Source organism: Colossoma macropomum, unplaced genomic scaffold (assembly GCF_904425465.1).
Source record: "Colossoma macropomum unplaced genomic scaffold, Colossoma_macropomum, whole genome shotgun sequence".
In the NCBI taxonomy this organism is placed as follows: Eukaryota; Metazoa; Chordata; class Actinopteri; order Characiformes; family Serrasalmidae; genus Colossoma; species Colossoma macropomum.
In genome coordinates, this window is record NW_023494790.1 from 10,940,625 (window position 1) to 10,968,477 (window position 27,853).

At 37.1% G+C, this 27,853-nt stretch overlaps 1 protein-coding gene across 2 annotated transcripts in view; it reads right to left on the reverse strand.

Annotated features, from left to right (window-relative positions):
• Positions 1–248: 248 nt before the first annotated feature.
• Positions 249–27,853, reverse strand: part of LOC118809117 (E3 ubiquitin-protein ligase RNF31-like) — a 28,141-nt gene continuing 536 nt past the window's right edge. Inside the window, exons 2-23 of one of the 2 annotated variants that reach the window (XM_036572107.1) lie at positions 26,009–26,264; positions 24,786–24,932; positions 23,164–23,319; positions 22,948–23,016; positions 22,566–22,830; positions 20,411–20,561; positions 19,599–19,669; positions 18,274–18,383; positions 17,534–17,794; positions 16,588–16,851; positions 15,438–15,623; positions 14,713–14,919; positions 11,999–12,172; positions 10,423–10,521; positions 10,212–10,301; positions 9,567–9,681; positions 8,527–8,639; positions 7,620–7,733; positions 5,131–5,179; positions 4,945–5,032; positions 3,782–3,947; positions 249–1,733 (exon numbers count right to left, since the gene is read on the reverse strand). In XM_036572107.1, coding sequence (XP_036428000.1) covers positions 1,686–1,733; positions 3,782–3,947; positions 4,945–5,032; positions 5,131–5,179; positions 7,620–7,733; positions 8,527–8,639; positions 9,567–9,681; positions 10,212–10,301; positions 10,423–10,521; positions 11,999–12,172; positions 14,713–14,919; positions 15,438–15,623; positions 16,588–16,851; positions 17,534–17,794; positions 18,274–18,383; positions 19,599–19,669; positions 20,411–20,561; positions 22,566–22,830; positions 22,948–23,016; positions 23,164–23,319; positions 24,786–24,932; positions 26,009–26,206 — 3,141 coding nt within the window. In that variant the 5' untranslated portion in view covers positions 26,207–26,264 and the 3' untranslated portion in view covers positions 249–1,685. The remainder of the gene's footprint in view (positions 1,734–3,781; positions 3,948–4,944; positions 5,033–5,130; positions 5,180–7,619; positions 7,734–8,526; positions 8,640–9,566; positions 9,682–10,211; positions 10,302–10,422; positions 10,522–11,998; positions 12,173–14,712; positions 14,920–15,437; positions 15,624–16,587; positions 16,852–17,533; positions 17,795–18,273; positions 18,384–19,598; positions 19,670–20,410; positions 20,562–22,565; positions 22,831–22,947; positions 23,017–23,163; positions 23,320–24,785; positions 24,933–26,008; positions 26,265–27,853) is intronic. The other variant, XM_036572106.1, reaches the window with a different exon arrangement.

The following is a 27,853-nucleotide window of genomic DNA, read 5'->3' on the forward strand; positions in this document are numbered from 1 at the left end:
CTACTTTCCAAAGTGTTTTTTTCCAGTGTGTGTCCGATAGATAATAATGTGCACGGAGCTGAAAACTGTATCAAACATGACTAACTCTGCAGCTAACAGTCATCACAGTAGCATCTGTCTGGAACTAGTGAGTATTTATCTGCTTCTCCAGGAAGTCTTCACTTCTTCCTGAGAATATTTTAGCTTTACCCAAAATAACAGGTTAATGAACTGGACTGTTAGGAAAATACACAAAACCACACAAGAAGAATGTTTCATATGTTAAGAATTTTACTTTCCATGATTTAAAAATGTTTTACTCACTTATACCTTGAATCTTCAATGAAAATCTGTAATCCTCAATTATAACATTTTAAAATACACCTTTTATAATAAACCCACTCTTAAATGTTTTGCATGTATGAATAGGTGCAATATGGTCTGTTTACTTTTCTTGCATAGTAATGCTGCAGCGTTTTTCCCAGTTGCTTGACCGTTCAGGAGTCATATTCTCAAAACAGTTAACAAACAATACTAAACAGAAATCTACAGGCCAAAACAACACAATTTCTTTGCATAATGATCAAACCTCAACAAATGAACTAACTCCACAAAATACACATTTCAGTTTTAACCAATTTAGTCTTCATTACTGCTGTATGTCTGTACTGCACAATCTACTGACATTACTGTAAACAGTATGTGATTTGGGAGTGTGAGAGTATTACAGACTGTTTCTGTTATTTTATACTTGGATGGTTTATCATGAACACATTTTAGTGCTTTGTATTGCTCACCCCTCAACCAAACAAAAACTGACCAAAATAGCAGTTTAAAGGGAGACAAGTTCAGAAACCAACCCCCTGTAGGGGGGGTTCAAAGGCTTGGTCCACCAGGAGAATATTTTAGTGATTGTCACACAAAAATTAAACCTTCTTGTGCTCTATAAGAATAAAGGAAGAAAGAAGTAATTGCTACAGAATGATTCTGTTCACTGAGTTCAACAACTATGCCAACATAAGCCATGTCAAAAATTGTACTGCTTTTCAGGTTTTTAGATTTGTTTGTTAAAACCTCATTGATTCCCTTACCAAGGTCAAAAGGTCAGTGTGTACAAACACACTGGTAGACATCAGCTTTTGCCTCCTCCTCAACAATAATTATAAATAAAACGGCCAATCTAAAAACTCCACTCATCATTTGTGTTTTATCTAGCAAAAGTATACTGACTCTACAAAGTGTGCTGTGCTTGGACCCCGATAGTTGCCAGTTGCAATGTAATTAGTAGACGGTTGTTTAGCTCTCAGCAGAAATCAACATGTTCTACATCAACGTCAGACAAAAATTAAGTGGTAGTTGCTTGTCTTAGTTGCTCACAATGATAATGTACACATAACTAACATTTTTGCACCACCGTTTGAAAGCTATTGAAGAAAGATATCATATATGTGAAAATAAAAACAACTTCACAGCTCACGAAACTTTCATGATCTTCTGCTGGTGAAGGTGACTCTTCCTCAGAATTCTGCTTGTTGACAGCAGAGATCAAAATGAAAAACTCCTAAATGTACACAAATCACGTGAGCGCCATGTTCAGTATTCAAAACAGCACGTTTCGTCAAAAGGCACCAAGTATTAATCAATGGTGTGCTGGTAGATGGTGAGTGACAGCAGAGGGGTCAGTGCCTCTGTGGCCCATGTTTGGGTTACATCTTTCGAGGAACTTTATCACCCAGTGGAATCTCTATCAATTTCTAGAAAACAAAACAAAACATGAAAATACAGGTCATTAAAAGAAAAGAGTGACAGTTTAGACAATAATCACACTTATCACACAGTAAATCATATAAGTGGGCTATTCTACTGAAGTACTTCAAACTGTGGACCCACAGTAAAAACTATTAAAAACAACAATTAAGTATTCAGATCTTGGATATTTACAAGGATTATGTTATGATCTATTTAAACCCAAGGAATTAAAAGAGATAGTAATAAGCTAAATATATACAAAATCATTATTTATAGGGAACTTTCTATTGGGAGGTGGCCACCCCAAACCCTAACCCCTAAATTTCAACTGGTGAAAATCTCTTTTTTATTTTTTTTGAAGATAGTTTAGATTTCTTTTAAAGTGAAGTTGAAAGATTTAGATTTTTCATGAGTTTCATTTTTATTCAAAAAATGTTATCCCATGTTTTCATGTCACTACCGAACTCTGAGAGTTTCAGTCCATAGGCGGAGCCTTTTTTAGCCACACCCCTAAATTTTAGAGCAGGAAGTGAGACTGTATGCCTGTGCCTAATGGCCACATGGTGAGCAAGTAGACGCCATTGTTTTGAAGTGTCCCAAAGTCTGAAAATCTCTGTGTAACATTACGAACTGTCAATACCGACACATACTGTTTATAAACCTTTTTGTGCTTTAATTAAAAATTTTATGATTTTACGTGTTTACAACTGTTCAAAGCTGTGTTTGCTAGTCATGCACTGGCTAGCATTTTTTAGTTATGCTCACAATTAGTTAAATTGTCACTATTGTCATTACTGGAACATCTGGTAAAGATTTGGTAGTGTTATGAATGTTTTTGTATTGATAAAATGGAATTTTACCATTTTGAAAAATTAGCTACCCTGTCACTAATGAAACATCTGGTATAGATTCACTACTGTTATGACTGTTTTGCCAGGAATATTCAATCATTTGTTTTAATAAAATAAACATAATTAAGGTACAAGGTCATTAAAAGTCATTTAAAAGTCTGAAATTTGAACCTATTTGATAGAATAATATGAATATGACAGGCACAAACGCTTTAATATAAATTGGGAGCTTCCATTTTGTTCAGCAGCGAGTTCAAGTGCAGGGCCTTAGAGAGGAACTGCTTGATCAGACCAGCCCAAGAAGACCTGATTTCATGATAACTGTTTCAATTTCTAATTGGGCAATAAACACTTCCCTGTTAAAACAAACAGGAATGGACCTAAAGAGAGCTGCCGGAATCACCTAAGAATCAGGTTTTTGCTCCAAAAACATGAAAAAATGTATTATAATTGTTTTGCCTGATCCGTGTTGTAGTTTTATGATGTAAATAAGGTGAGGCAGGTCAGTGCACTCACACCGTATTTGAACGCTGCTGCTACACCGAAAATGTCACAGCACAATTATGCAGAGCTCATTGGGCTAAACAGCCGGTTGCCTCTTACTTTTGTAGCATTTTATTTAATCAATGTTATTTAATAATTCTAAAATTCCTGTTTGGCCTGTTGAAGAGCACATAATGTTATTTATCTGGCTACTTTGGTTAACAGAAAGTACAATCAGCCAACGTTGCTATAAAGAAATTGTTTTTCTTGGAAAAAATCATGATTGGTGCATGTCTACCTATGGCAGTTACAGTCAATGACCAAAAACAGAGGATTTTTTAGATACACCAAGGTAATCATCATAAGATATAAGTTAGACTATTAAAAACTATTTATTAAATTATCAATTCATCAATATCCAACAGGACACTCAAAGAACTTAATAATATATATTTTAGGTGCCTCGAAACCCGCTCATATGAGGTTACTGGAGGAACCCTGGAGTCTACAAGCTCTTGCAGGAACCTCTAACTTCTACCTCACAGGGTTCCATCAAGCACCATGCTGCAGCTCTAGGTTCTTGGAGGAACTCTTTTAAATGAACCCTCAAGCACTATTGAGGGTTTCTAGAAGAACTTGCAAGCATAAAAGTGGTTAAATGAAGAACCATAGACTTTTCTGTGGTTCCAAAAAAAGTTTTTATTAGTGTCATTAATTACCTGCTGCAGTCTGGAGTGATACGCCTCATCATCCTCCTCTTGCTCTCTTTCGGGTTGAATCTGGTGTCGTTTACATGTGGCGATTAATTCACCCTCATCCATCAGAACAGCAGGGTCCAGAGAGTGTGCATTAATCAGACTGACCAGGTACTCTCTGTAGTGTTTGCTGTAAACAAACAAATAAAAATACTCAATAAACAACCAAACAAACAAAAAATAGGTACCCCAGCTACTCTCAGAAGTGTTGGCTGCAAACAAATAAACACACAAAAACACACCATAAACAAACAAACAAGTTTCCACTAGCTACTCTCAGTAGTGTTTACTGTAAGCACACAAACAAAAACACACCATAAACAAACAAAAATAGGTACTACCAGCTATTCTGAGTAGTGTTTATTGTAAACAAGCAAAGCAAAACACACCATAAACAAACAGAAATAGGTACTACCAGCTACTTTGAGTAGTGTTTACTGTAAACAAGCAAAGAAAAACACACCATAAACAAATAAATGAAAAAAAGATACTCTGGGTAGTGTTTACTGTAAACAAACAAACAAAAAAGGTACCACTCGCTACTCTCAGTAGTGTTTACTGTAAACACACAAGCACAAACAAACAAAAACACAGGCACCACCAGCTAGTCTCTCTAGTGTTTATTCCAATGGAAAAAAAAATACTGAGAAATAAACAGCAGACGAGAACAAAGAGAGTACAGTAGTTGATGTGGAGAGGAAATGGTGGTCAAATGATGCAGTCCAGACCATAAAACAGCTCTTATGAGACCACTAGTGTTGACGTTTTAACTGAATGCATTTGAGATGTTCGCAGTGTTTTAGTAGCTGCACAACACGTCGGCCATAAAACGAACTGTTGTGCCAAACTGAGTGTTTCTGCACAGAAGTGTGTGTGAAGAGTTTTGAAGAAGTGAACTCGGTACTGAAAAATGTTACTTAGCTATCGTAAAGAAACTGTAAATATCTGCTCTTCATATCAAGGAAGATGGTGAAACTGAATGTTGAAGCTAAATGTACCTAAAGAATCAGCACGCTGCTGCTTTATGCTGTCAAAGTCTCTGAGCGAACGAGCAAGTAAGTAAATGAATGAAATAGTGAGAGAAAGACAAAACGAATGAATGAACAAAGACAGCTCAGGACACTCACTCGCAGAGTCCAGCGTGGCCTTCCTGGGTTTGAATTCCACACGGAGCATCCTGCCCACCATCCTTCTGCTCCAACACTCCACACACAGCTGACCAACACACACGGGATAATGAGTTCATACAGAGTTAAAACATGATTCCAAATGAGTTAATCGATGAGTTGCGGAGAGAAACACTGAGGACTCACCGCTCTCTGTCCCCTCAGGAGGGTCTGTGTTAAACTCCACTTTACCTCTCTGTAAAGATAGAATGTGTAACTGTTATAGAAAGAAATTCTGTTCAAATGTATTTTTCTGTCTGTAGTTTTTGTGTTTTTTGTACCTGTAGTTTTCTGTTCCTGTGGTTGTTTCTACCAGTTCATTTTTTGTACCTGTAATTTTCTGTACTTGTGTTTTGTATTGTCTAGTTTTTGCATCTGTAAATGTCTGTGGCTGTTTTTGTACCCATATGTTATGAGTAGTTTCCTGTACTTGAACGTTTCTGTCTCATTGTTTTCTACATGTTATGTTCTTGTAGTTGTTGCCTGTACCTGTATTTTTACTTGTAGCTTTTGTATATATAGTTTTTTGTTTCTATAGTTTTCTGTACCTAAATTTTTATACCTTTTTTATACTTTCTGTAGTTTTCTGTACCTACATTGTTTATACCTGTGGTGTCCTGGACTTACCTTTTTCTATAGCCATTCAATTTTAGTTTAAAATACTATTTAAAATACGCACAAAAATTTAAGATTGCAGGAAGAGGCAAAAACACTAACAGGCTTATGTAAAGCCCCCCTCCTAAATAATATTTAATTATTCAATTATTATTTGAATTATTATTAAAATTTCACAGTATTATAGAAAACACAAAATTACATACAGAACATAATAACAACATAGAAGAACATCAAATGACCATAATAATATCAACATAATGCATAAAGTGAAAACGTGATATGTTTATGAAATATTTGTAATGACATTTGTGTATGAAGTTAATAGATACCTATGATTGTATAATGATATATGTTTATACACATATCATTACTATTGCTTAGGACTATTAACTAGTAATGACATGTTAGACTAAGTGAAACAAAACATGGATATATGGACATATGGACAGTACATAGGGAAAAAGCAAATATGAAATGGTTGTTAAATGGTCTTTTAAACATCTTTTGTAAGACTTTATAGAACAATTGTTTTTGTGAAATGGAAAAGCCCATAAATCTAGCTCAAAATTGACCCCTACAAGTTAGAAATGTAGGAGGAAAATCTGTAAATTTGCTGTAAAATTCACTTCACTTGAATGTAGCTTATATATAAAAACACATTGTAAAATATTAATATCATAAGCAGAATCTGACGTTTCTGGAATAGAGGAGCAGATGACATGTATAAATCTGATCAGGTTGCAATCCTAACAAAATATTTCTGGAGGACCAAAATTTTGTGGAGAGTAGTAGAAAAAGTACTTGCCTAAATTTTATTACAATATGAAAGACAGAGATAAATTAGACTGTAATAGGGAGGACAGACACAATTTGTGTTGACCAGATGACCAAATCTCCTTATTCTACCAATAGATTTATTTATTTCTCCACTAACCCAGTGTGTTTGTTCACTCCAACTCAAATTCTCATAAACAGTAATTCCCCAAAATTCTCAACAAACTGAATTGTAATTTTAAATAAATGCTTAGTGTATAATTTTTTCCCACAAAAATTTATAAAGTTAGACCTTTTTACATTTAAAGAAATTTTAATACATTTTAATAAATGTATCACAGGTAATTAAACCAGCATTAGAATCTTTAATCAATGTGGTGAATTTTGAATGTGAAACAACTAGAGCTGTGTCATCTGCAAACATTATTGGAGAATCTTTGAGACATTAGATAAATTATAATCTCAAATCATAATCTCAAAAATCTAGTAGCAGTCTTGCAAATAGTGACCCAGTCTTTGGAAAATCGTAGTCTGTGACTGCAAACTCTGAGACACTGAGTGTGTTTATATCCAATTAATAATCTGATAACTGCAGAAAATCAGATTTTGTCAGTAATCCGATCAACACGTTTACATGCACTTGAGTAATCAGAAAATGGGAAATTCCGGGTCTACATGAGTCAGGCAGTAATCAGATATCTGCTTTGCAACGAACCAATAAACTCACAGAAGAGGACGTGACGTAAACGCAACGTAAAACTCAAACTTCATGCCGCAGCTTTTTTTAAAAACACCGCACCACTTTACCTGAAAATATGAACATACGTCATCTAGAAAATGAATAATATTTAAGTCCCTCTTTTCGTAGAGAATGTATTTGGTTTTGCTGTGTCTCGCGGCAGCACTGCTTACTTATTTCCGGTCTGTTTTCGCACATGCGCAGACTGAAAGAAATCAGAGTAAGAGTTCACATGCACTGAGAAATCTGATTACTGAGTTAAAATCCAGCTCTGTTAATCGAATTTCTTAATTGTATTTCTAGATCGGAGTATGATGTTTACATGGCCATTTGAATAATGGGATAACTGCAGGAATCCGATTATGATGGGATTATTGAGTGCATGTAAAGTCAAAAGTCTTTTCAAAGTGCATGGTGAGCATATGACTGTAGTAAAGCCTGTAGAGTGTAGTTTGGAGTATTTTTTAACACTTTAAAGCTTGAAGTTTAGTGTAGTTTTGGTTACCTGTAACAAAGCCTTTAGCCTGGCAGGCTCCCAGTCTCTCAGGTAGAAGAGGCAGTCTCGTGGATGATGGGCATGAAGACCGTTCACTACACACCGACCATCTACACATCGTTTCTGCAAAGGGCATTACATCACAGAAACCTTTAAAACACCCACAGCAATGCATTTCAGCCCTTTTTCAATTGTAAATTTCATTATAATGTCATAGCATTAATGGGTAAGGTGATATGTATAATCCTTCTCCATGGGACATATTATGATTCGATAGTTTCATTCTGCTTTGAGTGTTTGTGCTTGTGTATTTTCCATGTATACACTTGTCTATCCAGTTGTAGTTCCTAAATTCAGTCACATAATAATGTAGATATTCTAGTTTTAATTGGTGCTTTACACATGCCAAAAGATAGAACACCTTTAAGAGTGCTCTTAGCTTACAAAGACCACTTTCTGTTTCACTTTCACATTCAAATTTAGTTTAGTGGTCAGGAGAACAGGACATTTTAACACAAACAGAGGGTAAGTTGTACTACTCTTTCATGAGAGAAAAACTCAAAAATACTAAACATTTATAATACAACACAGGGTTTTGACAGCTCTGTTGCATTTCCAACTGCACTTACTATATCATAATCTTCCAGCATTTCGCTACTGTACCTTGTATCTTCTTTTTTGTCATTTTTCATTTTTTGATATAATTCGAAAGTACCACTTGCCCTTTACATTGTATGTAAATTTCATAATGAATGAACCAACATAAATGACCCAAAATTACTCAGAAAAAAAGCCTTGTTCCATTGACTTACATTAAAATTAGAGTATGTTTTTTCCCTCTCCTGTAAAGTTATCATTTTGGAGATACAAGGTTTTGTTCCGACAACAGCGATATATTCCAGTGTTATGCTCCTACCTTGTGGAAAAGGTTGTTGCAGCCACAGCAGAACTCATGCCTGCACTGGCTGCAGGTGAAGTGCATACAGCCGCCTTTGGCCAGAGCATATTGAAACTTACAGTTGGGACAATCTGCGGAGGGGAAAAACAAAGACAGAAAGATTAGAGGCTGTGAGAATGCATTATGGTTTTAACGATATTTCTATTTGCTATCCTTTATTTCATTCTTTTTTCATTTTGACATTCATCGTCCAGAAGATTGCACATTTGAAAGGAAGATATACTGAGTGTCAACCTTAGCACGACTGACAGATGGAAGTCTGTGTAAAAGAAAATGCAATAAGCTCCTAATGCATTTTTTAAAGCCATTCTGGCACAGAACGAACGCAGTAGAAGACGGAATTGCAAAGAGGAGAGACGCTTTTTAATTTGCCATATTTCTAGCATGGTGCTCTCCTTGATAATGCAATTTGAAATGCCTTATTAGAAAATGTAAATGTATATAAGGGGACATGAACTTTAATTTAAAGTAAGACTTGAAAAGTTTAAGCAACTGTAGACAACTGTTGACTGGTTTCACAACTTAACTGGGTTTACATAGTTGCTAAGTCATTTATAAGGAATCCCAGGTGGTTGTTAAAGTGTTGTTAGGCCATCATTTTACTGCTCTTTTTATTCTAATGCAGGCATGTCATACTGGAGACCTTGCAGCCAACGTCCTGAGCAGATTAGCGTTAACCCTCATCCAACACTCTGGATTCAGTTCATGAAGACCTTGCTAATTAGCTGATGAGTTGAATCAGGTATGTTTAATGAGACAGTCTGAGGTGTTTTGGCCCGCAAGGACTAGAGCCTGACTTGGGCTCCAATGGGATGCACCCAAATGTTTTTTTTTAATTACTGGGATTCCACAAAAGACGGTAAATGAGAGATACTTGGAGGAGATCGGTGATACAGTTTTACATTTCCAAACACTGTTTAACATTCTTATTTTTACATGTTTTACTACTGTATAGAAATCCTTATACCCATAATAATATGACTGATACTGATACTGACTGATGCCATTTTCTCTCAGAAATCCAGCCAGGCCCTGTTTCTGATATTCTGGATCATTGTCTCGCTTCCATGTCTGAAAATCATTACATGAAACTCCTTCATGTTGAACCTCCCACTGTGAACAAACAGAAAACATTTGAAGCAGTTTTTATTTAAAATGAATTACTTACATAAACAAAGTCAAAAGCAGTTCACATTCAGGTTTAAAGAAGTTTCAATCTGCTTCATTCGGTCGTTAAAACAGTTTAAGTAAAGCTTTATTTAGTTGTAGTTTTAATTATAATCTATATGCATTACATAAACCTATATTATGTAAAAGATGATTTTTTTGTTGGGGGGGGTGGCGGTTGTTTATTTTTAATAATTATTAATAAAAATGTAAAAATTGAAACATGAGTTTCTGCCAAAATATTCTATATTTTAATATACACAGTGGACAGAAAACTGTGATGTAAAAATGAATTATGACTGTTTAAGGTACATAAAACCACACAACATCATAAATAGAAAATATAGAATGCATTAAAAAAATACTATATGGGCCCTTCAGTAATTTATGCATGAAATTGTTAAATAAAACTTCAGGCCTCTTTCTGTAGTTATTTAAACAAACACACACAAATAGATAATTAGGTATTCACTCACAGGCTTTTTACACTTGGAACAAAAGCTTTGGTGACAATTTGGACAAGTGACTTTGAACTCGTCTTTTTCATTGATGAAGCCATTGGTGCACTGTGGAAGAAGAGAAAAATAAGAACAGACGAATGATCAATATGAATAAATACAAAGCAATGCTAATGCTAGGCACTGGTTTCGATCGGCTTTATTATGAGTAAAGGTGAAGGTCACTCACATGGCAACACCACAGAAACTTTGGATCCTTCTTCAGAGTGTGTTCCATCAGCTTCTTACCGAACAGCTCGTACACGTCAGGCTCTAAATACAGCCTTAACTACAAAAAACAAAAGAGCACCATAGACTGCTATCAAATATTAAATTACATTTTTACAACCCCTACTGATTCCATTACATACACACAGTACAAGCATTTCAAAACTTTATGTTACACATCAGGGGGTCCACAAACAAGACTTCTCATTCATTTAACTAATGGTTCCATTATATTCCATATAAACTCATTTAGGGTCTACAAATGAGCCTTAAGACCATTACTGTACCTTTGAAGGTGTTTTCATTTACTTATACAGTACCTTTTCTGACACAGTACAACAGACATTTGTTAATGTCTACCATAAAAATAACACACTTAATAAATAAACAATATAAAGTTTATGCTTCTGTATTACTTTTGATTTGTGATGATAAATGTTACAACACCAATATGAGGGCACACACACCGATCAGGCATAACATTGTGTCCTTGTTTCTACGCTCATTGTCCATTTTATCAGCTCCACTTACTATATAGGTGCACTTTGTAGTTCTACAGTTACAGACTGTAGTCCATCTGTTTCTCTGCATACTTTGTTAGCCCCCTTTTACCCTGTTCTTCAGTGGTCAGGACCCCCATGGACCCTCACAGAGCAGGTACTATTTGGGTGGTGGATCATTCTCAGCACTGCAGTAACACTGACGTGGTGCTGGTGTGTTAGTGTGTGTTGTGCTGGTATGAGTGGATCAGACACAGCAGTGCTGCTGGAGTTTTTAAACACTGTGTCCACTCACTGTCCACTCTATTAGACACTCCCACCTTGTCAGTCCACCTTGTAGATGTAAAGTCAGAGACAATAGCTCACAGGATGCTGTTGTCTGGATATTTTTGGTTGGTGGACTGTTCTTAGTCCAGCAGTGACACTGAGGTGTTTAAAAACTCCAGCAGCACTGCTGTGTCTGAGAAACAGATGGACTACAGTCTGTAATTGTAGAACTACAAAGTGCACCTATATAGTAAGTGGAGCTGATAAAATTGACAGTGAGTGTAGAAACAAGGAGGTGGTCATAATGTTATGCCTGATCGGTGTGTGTGTGTCCTCATATTGGTGTTGAAACATTTACAAACAGCGCTACAACATGAAGAAGCACTACAAATACAAAGTATAGTATTTCAAAATATAAGTATAGTAAAATACTGAACTCTTCAAGTACAAGTTTGTCCTGTGCTGGAAGCTGTTTGTGTCACCTGTAGCAGAGAAGTACTTGTGTAATTGTGTGGCCGGCTGATTAAACAAAATTACATAAAAAAAAATTAAAGTAAAAAAGTCATTCGAGACATCCCTGGGGTGAATCAGTTTGGGAACCACTGATTTAAATGAATTATTGATACAGTTGATCTGCCAAGGCATGTTTCCGCATACAAACACGCAATAAACAAACTGGTGCTACGAGGCTAATGTTGAAAATAAACACTGGAACTCAATAGTCACCCAAACAGTTTTTTCCATAAAACAGTCTTTTCCATTGTATCTTACCTGCACATCCAGAGTGGAGAAGTAGGTCTGCAGGGCTTCAGGGTCATTAATGTCTGGCTCCTCACATACTGGACATACCATGTCTCTGATGTGTTTATCCCTCAGAGCCACTGTAAAGTGCTGTTTAAAACACTCACTGCACATGGAGCACTGGCAGAAGGTCAGAGCCTGCATCTGCATTCACCAGAGGGAGACACAGTGTTATAGGGTTATGGCGTTATACACAGTACTATAAGATACTACACAGCTCAGCGCTACAGGATACTATACCATTTATCACTATAGGATATTATACTGTTCAGTGCTATAGGATACAATAACATTCCGCACTATAGGATGCTATACCTTTCAGTGTTATAGGCGACAACACATTTCAGCACTACAGGGTACTGTACCATTCAGCACTGTAGGATACAATACCTTTCAGTGCTATAGGATTCTATACTATTCAGCACTATAGGATACTATTCCTTTCAGCACTATATGATACTATTCCATTCAGCACTATATGATACTATTCCTTTCAGTGCTATAGGGTACTATACAGCTCAGCACTACAGGATACTATACCATTCAGCACTCTAGGATACTATTCCTTCAGTGCTATAGGGTGCTATACCATTCAGCACTATATGATACTATACCTTTCAGTGCTATAGGTTACTATACCATTCAGCACTATAGGGTACTATAACATTCAGCGCTATATGATACTATACCTTTCAGTGCTATATGGTACTATACCATTCAGCACTATATGATACTATACCATTCAGCACTCTAGGATACTATTCCTTTCAGTGCTTTAGGGTACTATACCATTCAGCACTATATGATACTATACCATTCAGCACTCTAGGATACTATTCCTTTCAGTGCTATATGGTACTATACCATTCAGCACTATATGATACTATACCATTCAGCACTCTAGGATACTATTCCTTTCAGTGCTATAGGGTACTATACCATTCAGCACTATATGATACTATTCCTTTCAGTGCTATAGGGTACTATACAGCTCAGCACTACAGGATACTATACCTTTCAGTGCTATAGGGTACTATACCATTCAGCACTATATGATACTATATCATTCAGCACTCTAGGATACTATTCCTTTCAGTGCTATAGGGTACTATACCATTCAGCACTATATGATACTATACCTTTCAGTGCTATAGGGTACTATACCATTCAGCACTATATGATACTATACCTTTCAGTGCTATAGGGTACTATACCATTCAGCACTATATGATACTATACCATTCAGCACTTTAGGATACTATACCTTTCAGTGCTATAGGGTACTATACCATTCAGCACTATAGGATACTATACCATTCAGCACTCTAGGATACTATACCTTTCAGTGCTATAGGGTGCTATACCATTCAGCACTATATGATACTATACCTTTCAGTGCTATAAGGTACTATACCATTCAGCACTATATGATACTATACCTTTCAGTGCTATAAGGTACTATACCATTCAGCACTATATGATACTATACCTTTCAGTGCTATAGGGTACTATTCCTTTCAGTGCTATAGGGTACTATACCATTCAGCACTATAGGGTACTATACCATTCAGCACTCTAGGATACTATTCCTTTCAGTGCTATAGGGTACTATACCATTCAGCACTATAGGGTACTATACCATTCAGCACTCTAGGATACTATACCTTTCAGTGCTATAGGGTACTATACCATTCAGCACTATAGGGTACTATACCATTCAGCACTCTAGTGATACTATACCTTTCAGTGCTATAGGGTACTATACCATTCAGCACTATAGGGTACTATACCATTCAGCACTCTAGGATACTATTCCTTTCAGTGCTATAGGGTACTATACCATTCAGCACTATAGGGTACTATACCATTCAGCACTCTAGGATACTATACCTTTCAGTGCTATAGGCTACTATACAAGATTACACAAGATACTGTCGGAACTAAGTGTGATTCCCGCTTACTCAGAGCCCCAACACATGGATAATTAAACACTAATCTGTTCTATAACAATGTTTCAGTTCTTTAATAAATCTGATTGCTTGTTCTCATCATAAACGCAAAATAAAATAAAGTTCAGTGAAAAATAAAAGAAAGTTGAATAAAAGACTTCAGCCGCTGAGTTCTTTTGGAAGCAAGGAAAAGGCCCTCTTCTTTTATTGAGCTTCAGGTGGCAAGATGGCTCCCGGACAACCAAATGCAAAGTACATTACAGAAACATCCTTTTGTATATCCTGTTTTGTTTATCCCTCTCACATTGTCCCATATCATTTGGATTCCCATTATTTCCTGATTCTACACTTTATTTGGAAATCCTTATTTCCGACCGCACCTGTCCTTGATTTTTTAAAAACTTTCCATGCTTGGCTATCCCAAGCTGCCCCCATCCTTTCAAGGCTATTAATTAGCTCTTGCCTTATTAAACTGGTTCCAAAACTGATTGTGACTGGTTCCTTATCAGCTTACCTCACTCTTTGGGGGTCAGCTTGCCCTCACAACAAAGAACACTGGCTTCTAGATGCTTCTGAACCTTAGGGACCCTCCAATGCAAAATCCCCTAACTTACACATAGCCAGGCCTATCCTTAGTGAGAGGATTAATACACTTTGTTACTCAACTTTTTCATTCTAAACGTCATGAACTACAGTTCCCGCACCCATATTACATCATAAATGTACTGAACGTACCTTTCTCTGAGGAAAGCTGCCAAAACATATTTGACACTCGTTGTTAAGGATGCGGTTAATGAAGTCTTTGTCGTGGTGGTCCCTCACTGCCTGGATCACGTCCTCCAGAGAATATTCAGCATTGGGCTCCTGTAGTAAGGTCAGGGCCAGCTGGCTCCGTCCCCAGCTGGGCAGATTATACAGGCCTAGTAGCCTGCGGCACAGCCACTAGGTGGAGACAGAGAGTGAGTTTATAATACAGGCCTAGCAGTCTACAGCACAGCCAGTAGAAGGAGTTTATACAGTCTTCATGTCACGATGTCAGCTTGTCACCCAGTCCGCTTATTTGAAAACCTGTCAGTTTGTCAGTCTGCTTATTTACTTTATACTTCGACGTCCAGCTTTATCATTAGATTCTTGAGTGACCTGTAGTGTGGACAGCCTAAACAAACAGCTTCTATGACCTAAAATATTAACATAAATGCACTGTAAATTGCACTGCATTTAATGTATATCACTTCCTTATAAATGAATACATTTACATTCAGCAAAGTGTGTTAAGTAAAGTCATTTTATTTTAATGACACAGCCCTAATATACCCACAGAAGAACATGATTAACTTCTCTTTTATTTTTCCCTTTGCTACCCCAAAAAAGTCACTTGGTCAAACCGGGTCACTCCACTGTAAAAGTTTTGGCTATGCCCCTGGTTTTGCACTTCCCCTGAAGTGGCTCCAGTCACTCACTTCTTTATCAGGATGATCGATGTTGAAATGGATCTGTTGCTGCTCCTTCCAGATGTTCTGATGGAAATGCTGCAGCAGGGGACGCTGTAGATGAGACAGAGCGCCCTCTAGATCCCCTCCATTTATGAATAACGCCTTCTCACACTCTAACCTGTCCACAAAGCCTGCTTTGTTGAGCACACACAGCTACACGCACACACACACACACACACACAAGAATTAGGGCACTCCACAGTAACATATTTTTTTTCCATTCTTTTCCTCTGTGTATCACTGGCTCACTTGTGCTGCTCTTTGATTGGTTGTTTTTTACTCACCTGTGCTACTCCATGATCGATTGGTTTCTGCTCACCTGTGCAGCTCTGCAACTGTTTGATTTTTGCTCACCTGTGCTAGTCTATGTTTGGTTGTTTTTGGCACACCTGTGTTGCTTTGTGATTGGTTGGTTTGTGCTCACCTGTGCAGCACTGGGATTGTTAGGGTTTTACTCACCTGTGCAGCTCTGTGATTGGTTTTGTTTGCACACCTGTGCTGCTCTGTGGTTGCTTGTTTCTTCCAACTCTGTGATTGGTTGTTTTTGTTGCTCTGATTGTTGTTTTGCTCACCTGTGCTGTTCTGTGATGTGTTTTTGCTCACATATGCAGCTCTGTGACTGTTTGGTGTGCAGATCTGTGATTGGCTGTTTTTTGCTCACCTGTGCTGCACTGTAATATGTTTTTGCTCACCTGTGCAGCTCTGTAATTGGTTATTTATTGCTGCACTGTGATTGGTTTTTGCTCACATTTGCTGCTCTGTGATTGGTTGTTTTTTGCTCACATGTGCAGCTCTGTGATTGTTTTTTTGCTTACCTATGCTGCTCTGTGATTGGTTGTTTTTTCCTACTCTGATTGTTGTTTTGCTCACCTGTGCAGCTCTGTGACATGTTTTTGCTCACATGCGCAGCTATATCATTGGTTGTTTTTTGCTGCACCGTGATTGGTTTTTGCTCTTCTTTGCTGCTCTGTGATTGGCTGTTTTCTGCTCACATGTGCAGCTCTGTGACTGGTTTTTGCTCACATATACTGCTCTGTGATTGGTTGTTGTTTCCAGCTCTGTGATTGGCTGTGTTTTGCTCACCTGTGCAGCTCTGTGACTGGTTGTTTTTGCTCACCTGGTCTGCTCTTTTTTTCAGCAGTTGTGCAACGGCTTTCTGAGTGTTTCCCCCAGAGCTGATCCACGCCTGTTTGGCCTCCGCCCTGGACAGAAGGATTTGATCGTCTGCTCCGAAGTCTGGCTGCGTCGAAGCTGCTAAAGCACAGATTTCATCCAGCTGGTGTGGCAGCTCAGACTGCAGCCAGTCAGAAGGGTTACTGCCACCACACAGCTTGAGGGCGGCATACACTTCCTCTGGGCTGAGTGCTTTCTTCTCTCCCTCCTTCAGGGACAGAGAATTTTTCAGCAAAAAAAATGGAATCAATGTGAGATATTAGGGCCAATACACCTGTACAAGGCAACTTATAACCCCACCAATTAGCACTGTGTAAACTATATGTCTAAATCATCACACACTCGCCTCAAACTGCATTAAGTTATTAAATAATGTCAAGTAGGCTTGCTTATGTGGTTTCCGACACCATAAAGGCTATTTACATGTTGTATCATCATGTGTTTTCAGCGTTCGGATTTCACTTAGCCGCATGAAAAACGAGGTGTAACTGTAAAAAAAAAGAAATGGATGATATATATGGCCATATCTATCACAAAACCAAGAGCCTTTTTGTACTCTGGGACGATGCAAGTGTTCAAGTCAAGTTTGTTCACTTTGAGGGAAAAAAGAGGGGAAGAAAACAAACTACACAGAAACAATTCATGTGTCGGGAAAGTACAATCGGATCTTGGGGCGCATTGTAGTGAAAAGTGTAAATGCTATCTAGTCATAGTACAAACAGACATGAAACGCTAATGCTAATTCAAACTCTGTGTAATAAAATGTATACTGTAATCTATAAAAATGGACAGAAATATAAATGAAATTCAGTCTTCACAATGGATCCTGGTACTGTTTTAACATATTTTGGACCATTTCTAAAAAACATCTGAATGCTATGTGTACGTACTTTGAGCTGACGGAGCAGTTTTAATCCCTCCTCCCTCATTTGGCTCTGTTTTTGTATGTCCACTGTTTCGGGTTTAATATCAGGCTTATTTACAGCTACCTCAACAGCTCTGGCTGGCAAGAAACCAAGGGGAGTAATCTTCTTCATAACTGGAGCAGTAATTCTTATTGCTGGATTATTATTCTCTTCCCGAGGCATCTCACACATCTCACACTTCAGGGCTGTGTTCATATTAATGAAGGTACACATCTTGCATTGCCACTGAAAACAGGAAAAGCAGAAAAAGAATGCAACTGTCATTACAGAGATATACAAAGATACTACCAACAAACAAAGGTCACAGTTTATTGGATCTTTTTTCTTTTCAGGATTTTGAACTGGAATGTCTTCAGAAATACACGTAAAACCCCCGAGAATATAGGAGCTTATTCAGTTCAAAGTATAACAAATGTCACTTTAAAACTGTTGTAAATTAGCATCTGTCTATTAGATGCATTACTTTCGCAATATTCACAATATTACCAGTAAAAGACAGTAAAATAACAAATAAATAGTGATTTTTTTTTTACCTGTACCAAAAGATTACTGTGATGTAGTTGTATTCTGTTGCACACTTACAGTAATCTCCTGTATTTTTACATGACAACTATATTGCAGCTCAGTTTACTGTACATGTTTAACTTAATTTACTGTAATTCATGAATTAATCATTGGGAGACGGTCTAATCAAGTAAACCTGCCTGCGTTGCCTGTGGTGGTGTGGCTTGCTTGGCCAGACGGGGGCGCTCACACGCGTCACACAACACACTGCTGCCTGAGTTCACCATCGTACAGCTCGTACACACCCACTCTATCATCACAGAGAGAGAGAGAGAGAGAGAGAGAGAGAGAGAGAGTTAGAGGCAGCCATAAATACAGCAATCAGCTGTTCATAATTAAGAGCGGAGACTGATCGATGAAATGGAAATCACAATAAATATGTAAATTAATGTTTATTTAAAGAGCAACTCCACATCAAACGAATCAGCTCTGGCACGGAGCATTAATTGCAACTTGGGCCGATTCAATTTAACAGTAACATGTACAATAATGTTAGCTTAGTATAATCAACCAGTTCAAATGCTGAGCAGTGCTGTATCTAACAGCTGTCTCTGCTAACTGTCCGGTTCTGGCTCCACCCTGTTTCCAAAAGCCCCGCCTCATAAACAGTTCCCTGTTTCACACCCCTCAACTCTCAATTCCCAAATTCAAGAATCGACCCTTTTTGGGATCGACTCCCAGTCCTGCACTCACTATAAAAAGAGATTTGCTGTACCTACATTTGTCCTCGTTGGGTACTCATTAACATTAACATTAATAACTAATTAACAACAGATCATTAACAAGTCGAAACAGAAAAGTTTTGACATGCAAGCTGACACTCCTGCACATTTAACCCCTTAAACGGCCAGAAGGCAAGTTTTAATACACAATTCTATGACCTAAGAACTCTTTGCACTGTAGTCCATACAGTTACTGAACAATAAGCCTTAGTATATAAAAGGCCTGGGATTTTAAGGGGTTTACTGACATCATAACACTGGTAACCTCCGTAAAATACCCTGTGAAAAACAGCAAGCTTTTTAAACATGTGGCAGCCCATAGTTTCAGATGATGGTGATTATTTCACAATTTCGAAGTTTATTGATAAGCGTTAACTTGCTTGTAGCATTTCTGTAGCATTATTCATATTTTGACTACTAAATGATCCCGTAATTGAGAGGATCCAGTGGCACGTGGCGGGAAATGTATCAGGTTTGCACCATTTTTGTTCACCACAGGATGTATTATTCACCACGACGCCTTCATTTTTTTCATAAAGAAAAAACACCTCGGCCCAGAGTTCCTGATGTGGGCGTTACGCCAACTACAGAACGATGCATGATTCCAGAGACCTATATCAAAAGTCCTGCGCCCTATTATACGCAAAACATCTTTAAAATGTATATTACAAGTAGATACGTCTAGAACAAACTTACCAGACAAACCACATTAAACTTCAAATATGGATGTTACTGCTAGGTACCTGTTAGTGTGGACTGCTGCAAGGAATCCACCTGCCCAACAGGGGCTCCAGTGGTGACACGGGGTTTCACACTGTAACACATATCTTAGCATTAGCATTAGCATTCACTGTGGCGCACCGAACAGATAATGTTTACACATGTTAATGAGGAGTGATTGAACATTTTTAAATACATACTGACCACTAATCTTTGTCTCTGTACTAATATTCAGTTACTTTGATTAATTAAGTCTGACTTCTGTCAAAAAACAAAGGCTTAAAAAGGGGAAAAAATCTTGCTCCAACTATGGTTTATCTTGGGTCATCCGATTGTAAGTGGACAACGCTACAGGGGTGAATGGGCTCTCGGAGATACGCTGTAAGCCAATTACTTAACACACCTTGGAAGCTGGTCAGGGCTGCATATGACCACATACACAAGGACCTAAACAACTGCATCACCGCAGTAGAGACGAGGGCAGCTGTGTAGCTTCTTTTCTTGTCTCCATTTGTTTATAAGCTGGGTTAGCAGTTCATGTGGTCTAAATGCTTGTAACAGCCCAAACATTTAGAAGAACAAGAACTCATGGCACATTTTCTGTCTGACAACAAATTCTTCCCACAGTCACAGAATCTTATTATAAGTGGCCGCTGGAAACATTTTACAGTAAATTAACAATCAGATCACTTTTAACATGATGTTAATATCAGGTATAAACAGGGCCAGAGATTTACAGCTCTGATGCTCCTGTATTTTTCCCTAACTTTAACGTTATGGTGATTTTTTGATGTTGTTGTTTTTGTCCTCTGATTCTTCTGTATGTTTCTCTAACCTTGGTTTCGTAGGGGTCTTCAGCTTTTCTCGTTTGTGCCCCACTCTGTCGGGGTGTGAGTGGTACAGTTTGTCACACTCGGTACAGAGACGTTGGTCACAGGTCACACAGAATGCAGACGCAGGCGAGATTCCACAGATAACACACTTCCCTACAGGAGGGAAGCAGAAAGAGATGGATTCTTAGTCTATTTCATTTATTTGCCTTAATACTTTATATCATATTATACTGTAGTAATTATTATTTTTCAGTAACAGCATTTATTACTGCTACTATTATCATTACTATTACAGGAACTGCTGTTATTGAGTAACAATAATTACTACTATTACTATTATCATTACTATTACAGTAACCACTATTATTCAATAACTACAATTACTACTACAAGTATCATTATTATCACTACAGTAACTAATATTATAGATGACAATAATAGTAGTAATGACAAATACTACTATTACTATTATCATTCCTACTAAAGTAAATACTATTATTCAATAACTATAATTAGTACTGCTACAATTATCATAACTATTACAATTATCATACAGTAACTGCTGTTATTGAGTAACAATAATTACTACTACTACTATTCTCATTACTATTACAGTAACTACTATTATTCAATAACTACAATTACTACTACAAGTATCATTATCATTATTATTACTACAGTAACTTATATAGTATAGTATAAATAATAATAATAGTAGCAATCACATTTACTATTATTACTATTATCTTCCCTATTACAGTAAATACTGTTATTCAACAACTACAATAACTTCTGCTACTATTATCATCACTATTATAGTAACTACTATTCTTAACAGCAATTAATACTGTTACTATTATCGTTACTATTACGGTGACCACTATTATTCAATAACTACAATTACTACTACTTGTATCATTATTACTACTACGAACATACTAATATTTTTTATGAATTACAATAACTACTAAAGCAACTATTATTTTGTAATCACATTTACTACTGGTATTTTTATTAATAGTACAGTAACTACTATAGTTTAGTAACTTGTACTACTAGTACTACAGTAACTGCAATTACTACTAGTAGTACTACTAGTACTACTACTACAGTAACCTCTATTATTTGGTAATTCAATTACAGCTAGTAATGCAGTAGCTACTACTGTTAAGTATCTTTTACTACAACTATTGCTACAGTATCTATTATTATTCAGTAACAACATTTACTACTACTATTGCTATTATCTTTATGCTATTACACTAATTACTATTATTCAATAAATACAACTACTACTACTTCTACTACAGTAACAACTGTTATTCAGTAAAATTAAAGTTATTATTACTTCTGAATCAAAAACTAATTTCATTCAGTAATATAATTACTACTACAGTAGCTACTAGTGTTCAGTAACCACAATTATTACTACTATTAACTACTATCGCCCAATTAAAGTAACTGCTATTATTCCATACGTACAATTACTACTACTACTTTATTATTACTATTACAGTACCTACAATTACTACTATAATTATTACTATTACTGTTCAATAACCACAATTACTACTACTGCTATGAACTGTGACTCCAAGAGGTAGGCCTTCTGTACAGCTCATAAATGTCAAAGCTCAGTGAAAATCCAAGAAAATATCAGTACTGAGTACAGAAGCTATGAAGATTTGTGTGTACAAATTCTGATTGTATGGTGTCATTACGAAACCAAGCATAAGAAGAAATTCCAAAGATGAGACAGGTGGAGCTGTATAAAAGTTGTGTACAAATAAATAAAGTAGTTGTGTGCAAGAGAGAGTCAGATAGTGAAGTCTGGCTTGTAAGACTAATAACAGCCTGAAAGGACTGTACTAAAATAAAAACATCATTCCAGTGATTTCATGTACTTTGGGAGCAAATTACAGTCATAAAGTTGAACGGGTGCCAGCCACACGTTAGTTATTAGTGAGGAGTTGATGTGGAGACACATAAAGACTGTGAATGATTAAAGGGCTTATTTGCATATTCCAGCTTTCTACAATATCAGTATTGCAAAGGCCAATACTGCGATAATGATTAATAAACAATATATCATGCATCCCTAAACAATACTGAGGATGCATCTAAAACAGCAACAACGAATATATATTAAGTTCTTACTTTGCTGTGGGGTCTGAATGGGATCTCTTTTGTGGTCGGTTTTATTCGGGTTAAGATGGACCGTATTGTCACACTTCTGACAGAACGACAGAGATCCGCAAGGCTGGCAGAGAATGCAGGGAATCCCCCCACAGATGTCACACATTGATGCTTTTGGTGGGACTGGGGGTTTTGGAGAGTCTCGAGGGGACAGCTTTACTGTCCCTACGATTGTTCGGGGTTTAGGGACAGGGACAGGGATGACCACAGCGTCCGGCTCAATCTCCTGAACACCCAGAGAGATAAGGGTTAGAAGATATTTACACTTATTTAGAGTGTATGTAGTAAAGAGCATATAATGCAGATTAACGATAATGATAGGAATATTAATGAGAACAGAAACCTTGTTTTGCTCTTTTTGTCCAAGTGATGGAATCGTCTTCTCAAAAAACTCAGGATGCGCGTGTGTGCCCTACACAAAACGGACAAAACGTGCCTCTGTTACACAACATCAAAGAAATATATACAGATATAACTGAGGGTGGGCAATAAGATCGTTTCTATCGTTATTATGATAGATTACATCACTTTACGCTTTTCTGGGTGTCAAATTTTTTACCTTGCTGAGTAAGTCCAGCTCCTCTCGCAGGGTCATGACCTCTGTGGCCACCGCAGAAACTATGTGGACATCAGGAGCTGTGACATTCTCAGGAAAGCTCAGGCCGTCGTCCTGCTTGACTGTGTATCCATAAATCATCAAAACATCTCTGCCACCCTACAGGAGGAACAATTAAAGACAACATTAAAAACCAACATAAAAACATTTCTGCAGTCTTACAGGAGGAACAATCAAAGACATTATAGTTTGCAAAAACAACATTTCTAAAATGGATAGTTTCAGTCCTGAAATCTGATTGGCTGAGCCGTGTTCAAAAGGCGTTGCAAAATAATCGAGGGCGATCACCTGAACTCCGTAGTACTGCACCACGTCACGATTCTTAAGCTGTTAATGGAATAATATTTGGTTCTAATGCTGAAGTAAGAACCCAGTTTTGTTTAAACTGAGGGGCTGACAACTTACTTTCTTAATCTGATCTAGGCTGGTCAGCTAGCAAACACTCTAAAAGATAGCAAACATGCTAAACAACTCCAACATTAATATCACAGGCTGGAATTAAAGTACTTATTACATGATTCACTGTAAAACGGCAGTATAAAAATCTAAAGAAAGTCAATTGAATGACTGACACACTTCAAATGTCCATGTTTTATTCAGATCTGCCTTCAGTAGCATCAAACCCAGGCTGAATCTCAAATGGACCCCCTAAATAAGCTTGGAAATTTTCACCTCTACAGCCATATAGTGCACTTTTTGTTGTGCACAGATGTGGCTGAATCCCATATGAATATTTTTAAGCTATATTATGCACTGTTGGGGTGCAGGAGCCACTATTTAAATTTCTTTGTAGCGCACTATGTAGGGAGCAGGGAGCCATTTGAAGTGTAGCCCCAGTGTCAGAGGAGGGGCACCATTAGCTTGGTGCTAAATAGCAAAGAGGCGCTAATGGAAATTAGCATTGTTGTGGTAATTTGGTGATAGAAATGTACTTAGAAAGCCATTTTTTTTGCATTAAACAGTGCTATGCTATGATATGTTCTATATTATCTGACAAAAAGTAAAATCATAGTAAAATCATACCTCTCATGGCTTATTGCTTAAATAAACAACATTAAAACCAACACAAAAATAACATTTCTGCCAGGAGGAACCATTAAAAACAATAATTAAAATCCATATAAAAACATTTCTGTCACTCTTCAAGAAGAAGAATTAAAGACATTAGTAAGCAACATTAAAACCAATGTAAAACCTACATACTGCTGCCCTACAGGAGGAACCAACATAAAAACTTCAGGAGGCCACGATCCTTGAAGATGGTTTTATTACAGTGCCTGACTAAACAATTCTGATAGACAGGCTTTTATACAATGCTGTTGCTAATGATTATTCTCTGTGGTAGTAAGTCAGGAGACAAAGACAAGCACTCCGATCAATAACTGTTTTGAATACAGATTGATTTTCTATTAGTGTGGTATACTACAATACTGTATTATGCTGTTTTAAACTAATAATGTGTAATAACTGAAGTGCGTGTACATTAGTATATGAATCTACAACAGATTTCTATGATTGTGGAACGTTTTATCCCTGAAAAGAAAATAACACTGGGAAAATATTACCTTTACATTGTCCACTACAGCCTTGAACACTGGATTGTTGAATTTAACACTGCGCCAGTATTTGGGTCTGTTTGGGTTCAGTAAATTACAGCCGTATTTCTCCAGGATGCTCAGAGCTTTCACCACACGGTTCAGGGACTCCATAACCTCAGAAAAAAAATCAGAGAATAATCAGAGAAAAATCAGTGAAAACTTAGGGAAAGTCTGACAAATAAAATCTGTGAAAAACTCTGAATAATCAGGGCAAAATCTTAATAGAATATAATAGAATATAATATAATGGAATAATCAGAGAAAAGTCAGAGATAAATCAGAGAAAAATCTGGGAAAAATCTGGGAAAAATTAGAGTATAATCTGAGAAAAATCTGAGAATAATCAGAAAAAAATTAGAGAATAATTAGAGAAAAATCCGAGAATAATCAGAAAAAAATCCGAGAATAATCAGAGAAAAATCTGAGAAAAATCTGAGACTAATCAGAAAATAATCAGTGAAAAATGTTACTGGCTTCACTGGGTAATCTGAATGCTTCTATTTAATGATTAGGATCACTTTGTTTCATAATTCATATTTTTTTATTGGTATTAATGTGCTATTGTTTTGCTCTCTGGTGTGAACCATATTTTCTAAAGCTGCTTTGTGACAACAGCCATAGTAAAAAGTGCTAGCCAAATAAATTTCAATTGCGTTACGATCAGAGAAAAAGCTGAATAATCTGAGAAAAATCAAAGAAGTACAAGAATAATTAGAAAACGCTCAGAGACAAAAACAATATAATCAGACAAATAATCAAAAACTAATCAGAGAAAAATCAGAAAACAATCAGAGAATAATCACACCAGAATTGAGGAGTATAAAACAGTATATATAATAACAGATCACAGTAAAGAGAGATTTTACAGAGACACTCACTCACACAATTTCCCCCCTTATCTTATAATGTAGCAATCAGCCAATACATGTTCGTTGTCTGAATTTAGGTACTTTAGTTTTGCACTATGCCTCATATTTTTGTCAATTTTTGTATAATCTATAAAGCTGCTTGGCTGGATTCCTTGCTAGCTCCGCTGGCATTGTAGCACCAGTGCTAAACTAAAGAAGTAACCTTCAGACACCAGACATATCTTGGCTAATTGACTGCACTTGAGGTCAGAGGGAAATTGCGTATATTAAGCTTTTTAACAGAATCTATTGCTTTAGTATCTATGAAGAATTATCCCTCACTTCTTGGAGGTTCTTTCCAGTGACGTTGTCTGATATGATGGTCTCAGCAGGGATGTGCTTGTATCTGCTGGACAGTGGCATGGCCGTCTCTGCCATGGCCATTGTAATGAGTTTAGCCTCCTGGGCCGAGGCCGACGTGGACAGACATGATTCTGCTTTTTTCCTCAAATCCTCAAACTGGGCCGAGAGGGAAGCCATGTGTTTCTGCCAGCCCTGTTACATCCAACTGGATTTACCTGAAATTAACAGATAAACACTGCAACCTGTATAACTATGAGCCAGAGACATAAAGGAAGAGGAGACAGTTCACTACGTGGAAAATAAATGGGAATGCTTGTAACAAGCTTTATACGTAATAAGAGACCGTTGGCTTGTTAGTAAGGCCAAGAAAAGTTACCCTTGTTGTTGAGATGTGCACAAGCACAGCAGCCTTAACACTAGCCAAACACTAGTCATTTCAAATATGTCTTTGAAATGTTAGTATAGCTTTGAGGTTGGACGTTATAGGTCCCTCCCCATTCAAGGGACAGAAGCCTGATCTTATATGACTACAAATAACTGCCCAAGATGGCCACTGAGTGGACTGGCTTTCCAAGAGCTTTGGTTGAGCCTCCAACCCTGCATTTTTAACAAGAACAGCACGACTGTAGTATCTTCTTTTCTGGAAGTCTCTCTTATGAATGAAACTGGCTGAACAACATTCTAACACACTGTACTAATCAGCAGTGTCTCTGACACACTGTGCTGCAGTGTGTTTATGGCCTGTTCACACTGCTGCCCTCTGGTGGACGGTACTGCAGTACTATACTGTACATAAACAGGTTCAAGTAGCTTCTCCTCACAGGCTGTAAGGGGAATTCCACCAAAATGTCAGCATAATTAAACTGTTGAGTTGTAAACAAAGTCATTCAGAGTGGTTTGATGTGAAATGGTTTATTGTAGAGGAACTCAATGAGTCAGATTTCTTCATAGAATAAAATAAAAGTCATTTTATTTACCATGCAAATGGACCAGTAAACCTAGGTGTGTCTTCTGAGTTTGTTTTGTATGTAATGTTTTAATGTACATATGCATGGACGTATGTATGTAATGCTGAAAATGATAAAACAGTGGTAAATCTGAAAAAATATATATATATTTATTGCTGCTGGCGGAAAAAAACCTCTCCAAAGTAATAACTTTACAGGAGAAGCAAAAAAAAAACCTACTTTACTTTTAATGTAAGTCGACGTAATCAGACTTTTTCCTAGTAATTCTGGGCCATTTCTTTTGGTCCATTCATGATAAAATTTACACACAATGTAAATGGTGACAGGCATTTTCAAATCATGTCAAAAACTGAAAAGCGACAAAAAGGGAGATGCGAGGTTTTGTTCTGACAGCAGTGAAATATTCTTTGGGTACTATTTTGCCTTATAACACCCTGTAGGTGCCTCTCCACCATTAAAATGTCTTTAAAAAATGTCTTCATGTCAAAATCTTATCTCGAAACTGTTGTTTTTGCAATAACTTTCTGTGAGGGAGCTTTTACAGGCATTAAACACTTCAGACGTCTGGTTCCTATCACCACCACTGTGAACAATTCTGAGTTGGTAAGTTTCTCCAGAACAGAGCAATTCATTTCATTTCAGACCACACTGAATGACTCTGTTTACGTCTTAAACATGTTATTATGCAAAAAATTTGAAAAATCAGAGACAACTGCACACTTTACTCTCACTTCCATTACTAAAAGAGTATACAGACTATATTAGAATTACTGAACTCTAATTGTAATGAACCATGTGCTGCCTGCTGCACAACTACAGTACTTTACCTCAGAATGTTACACACTGTGCATTTAGG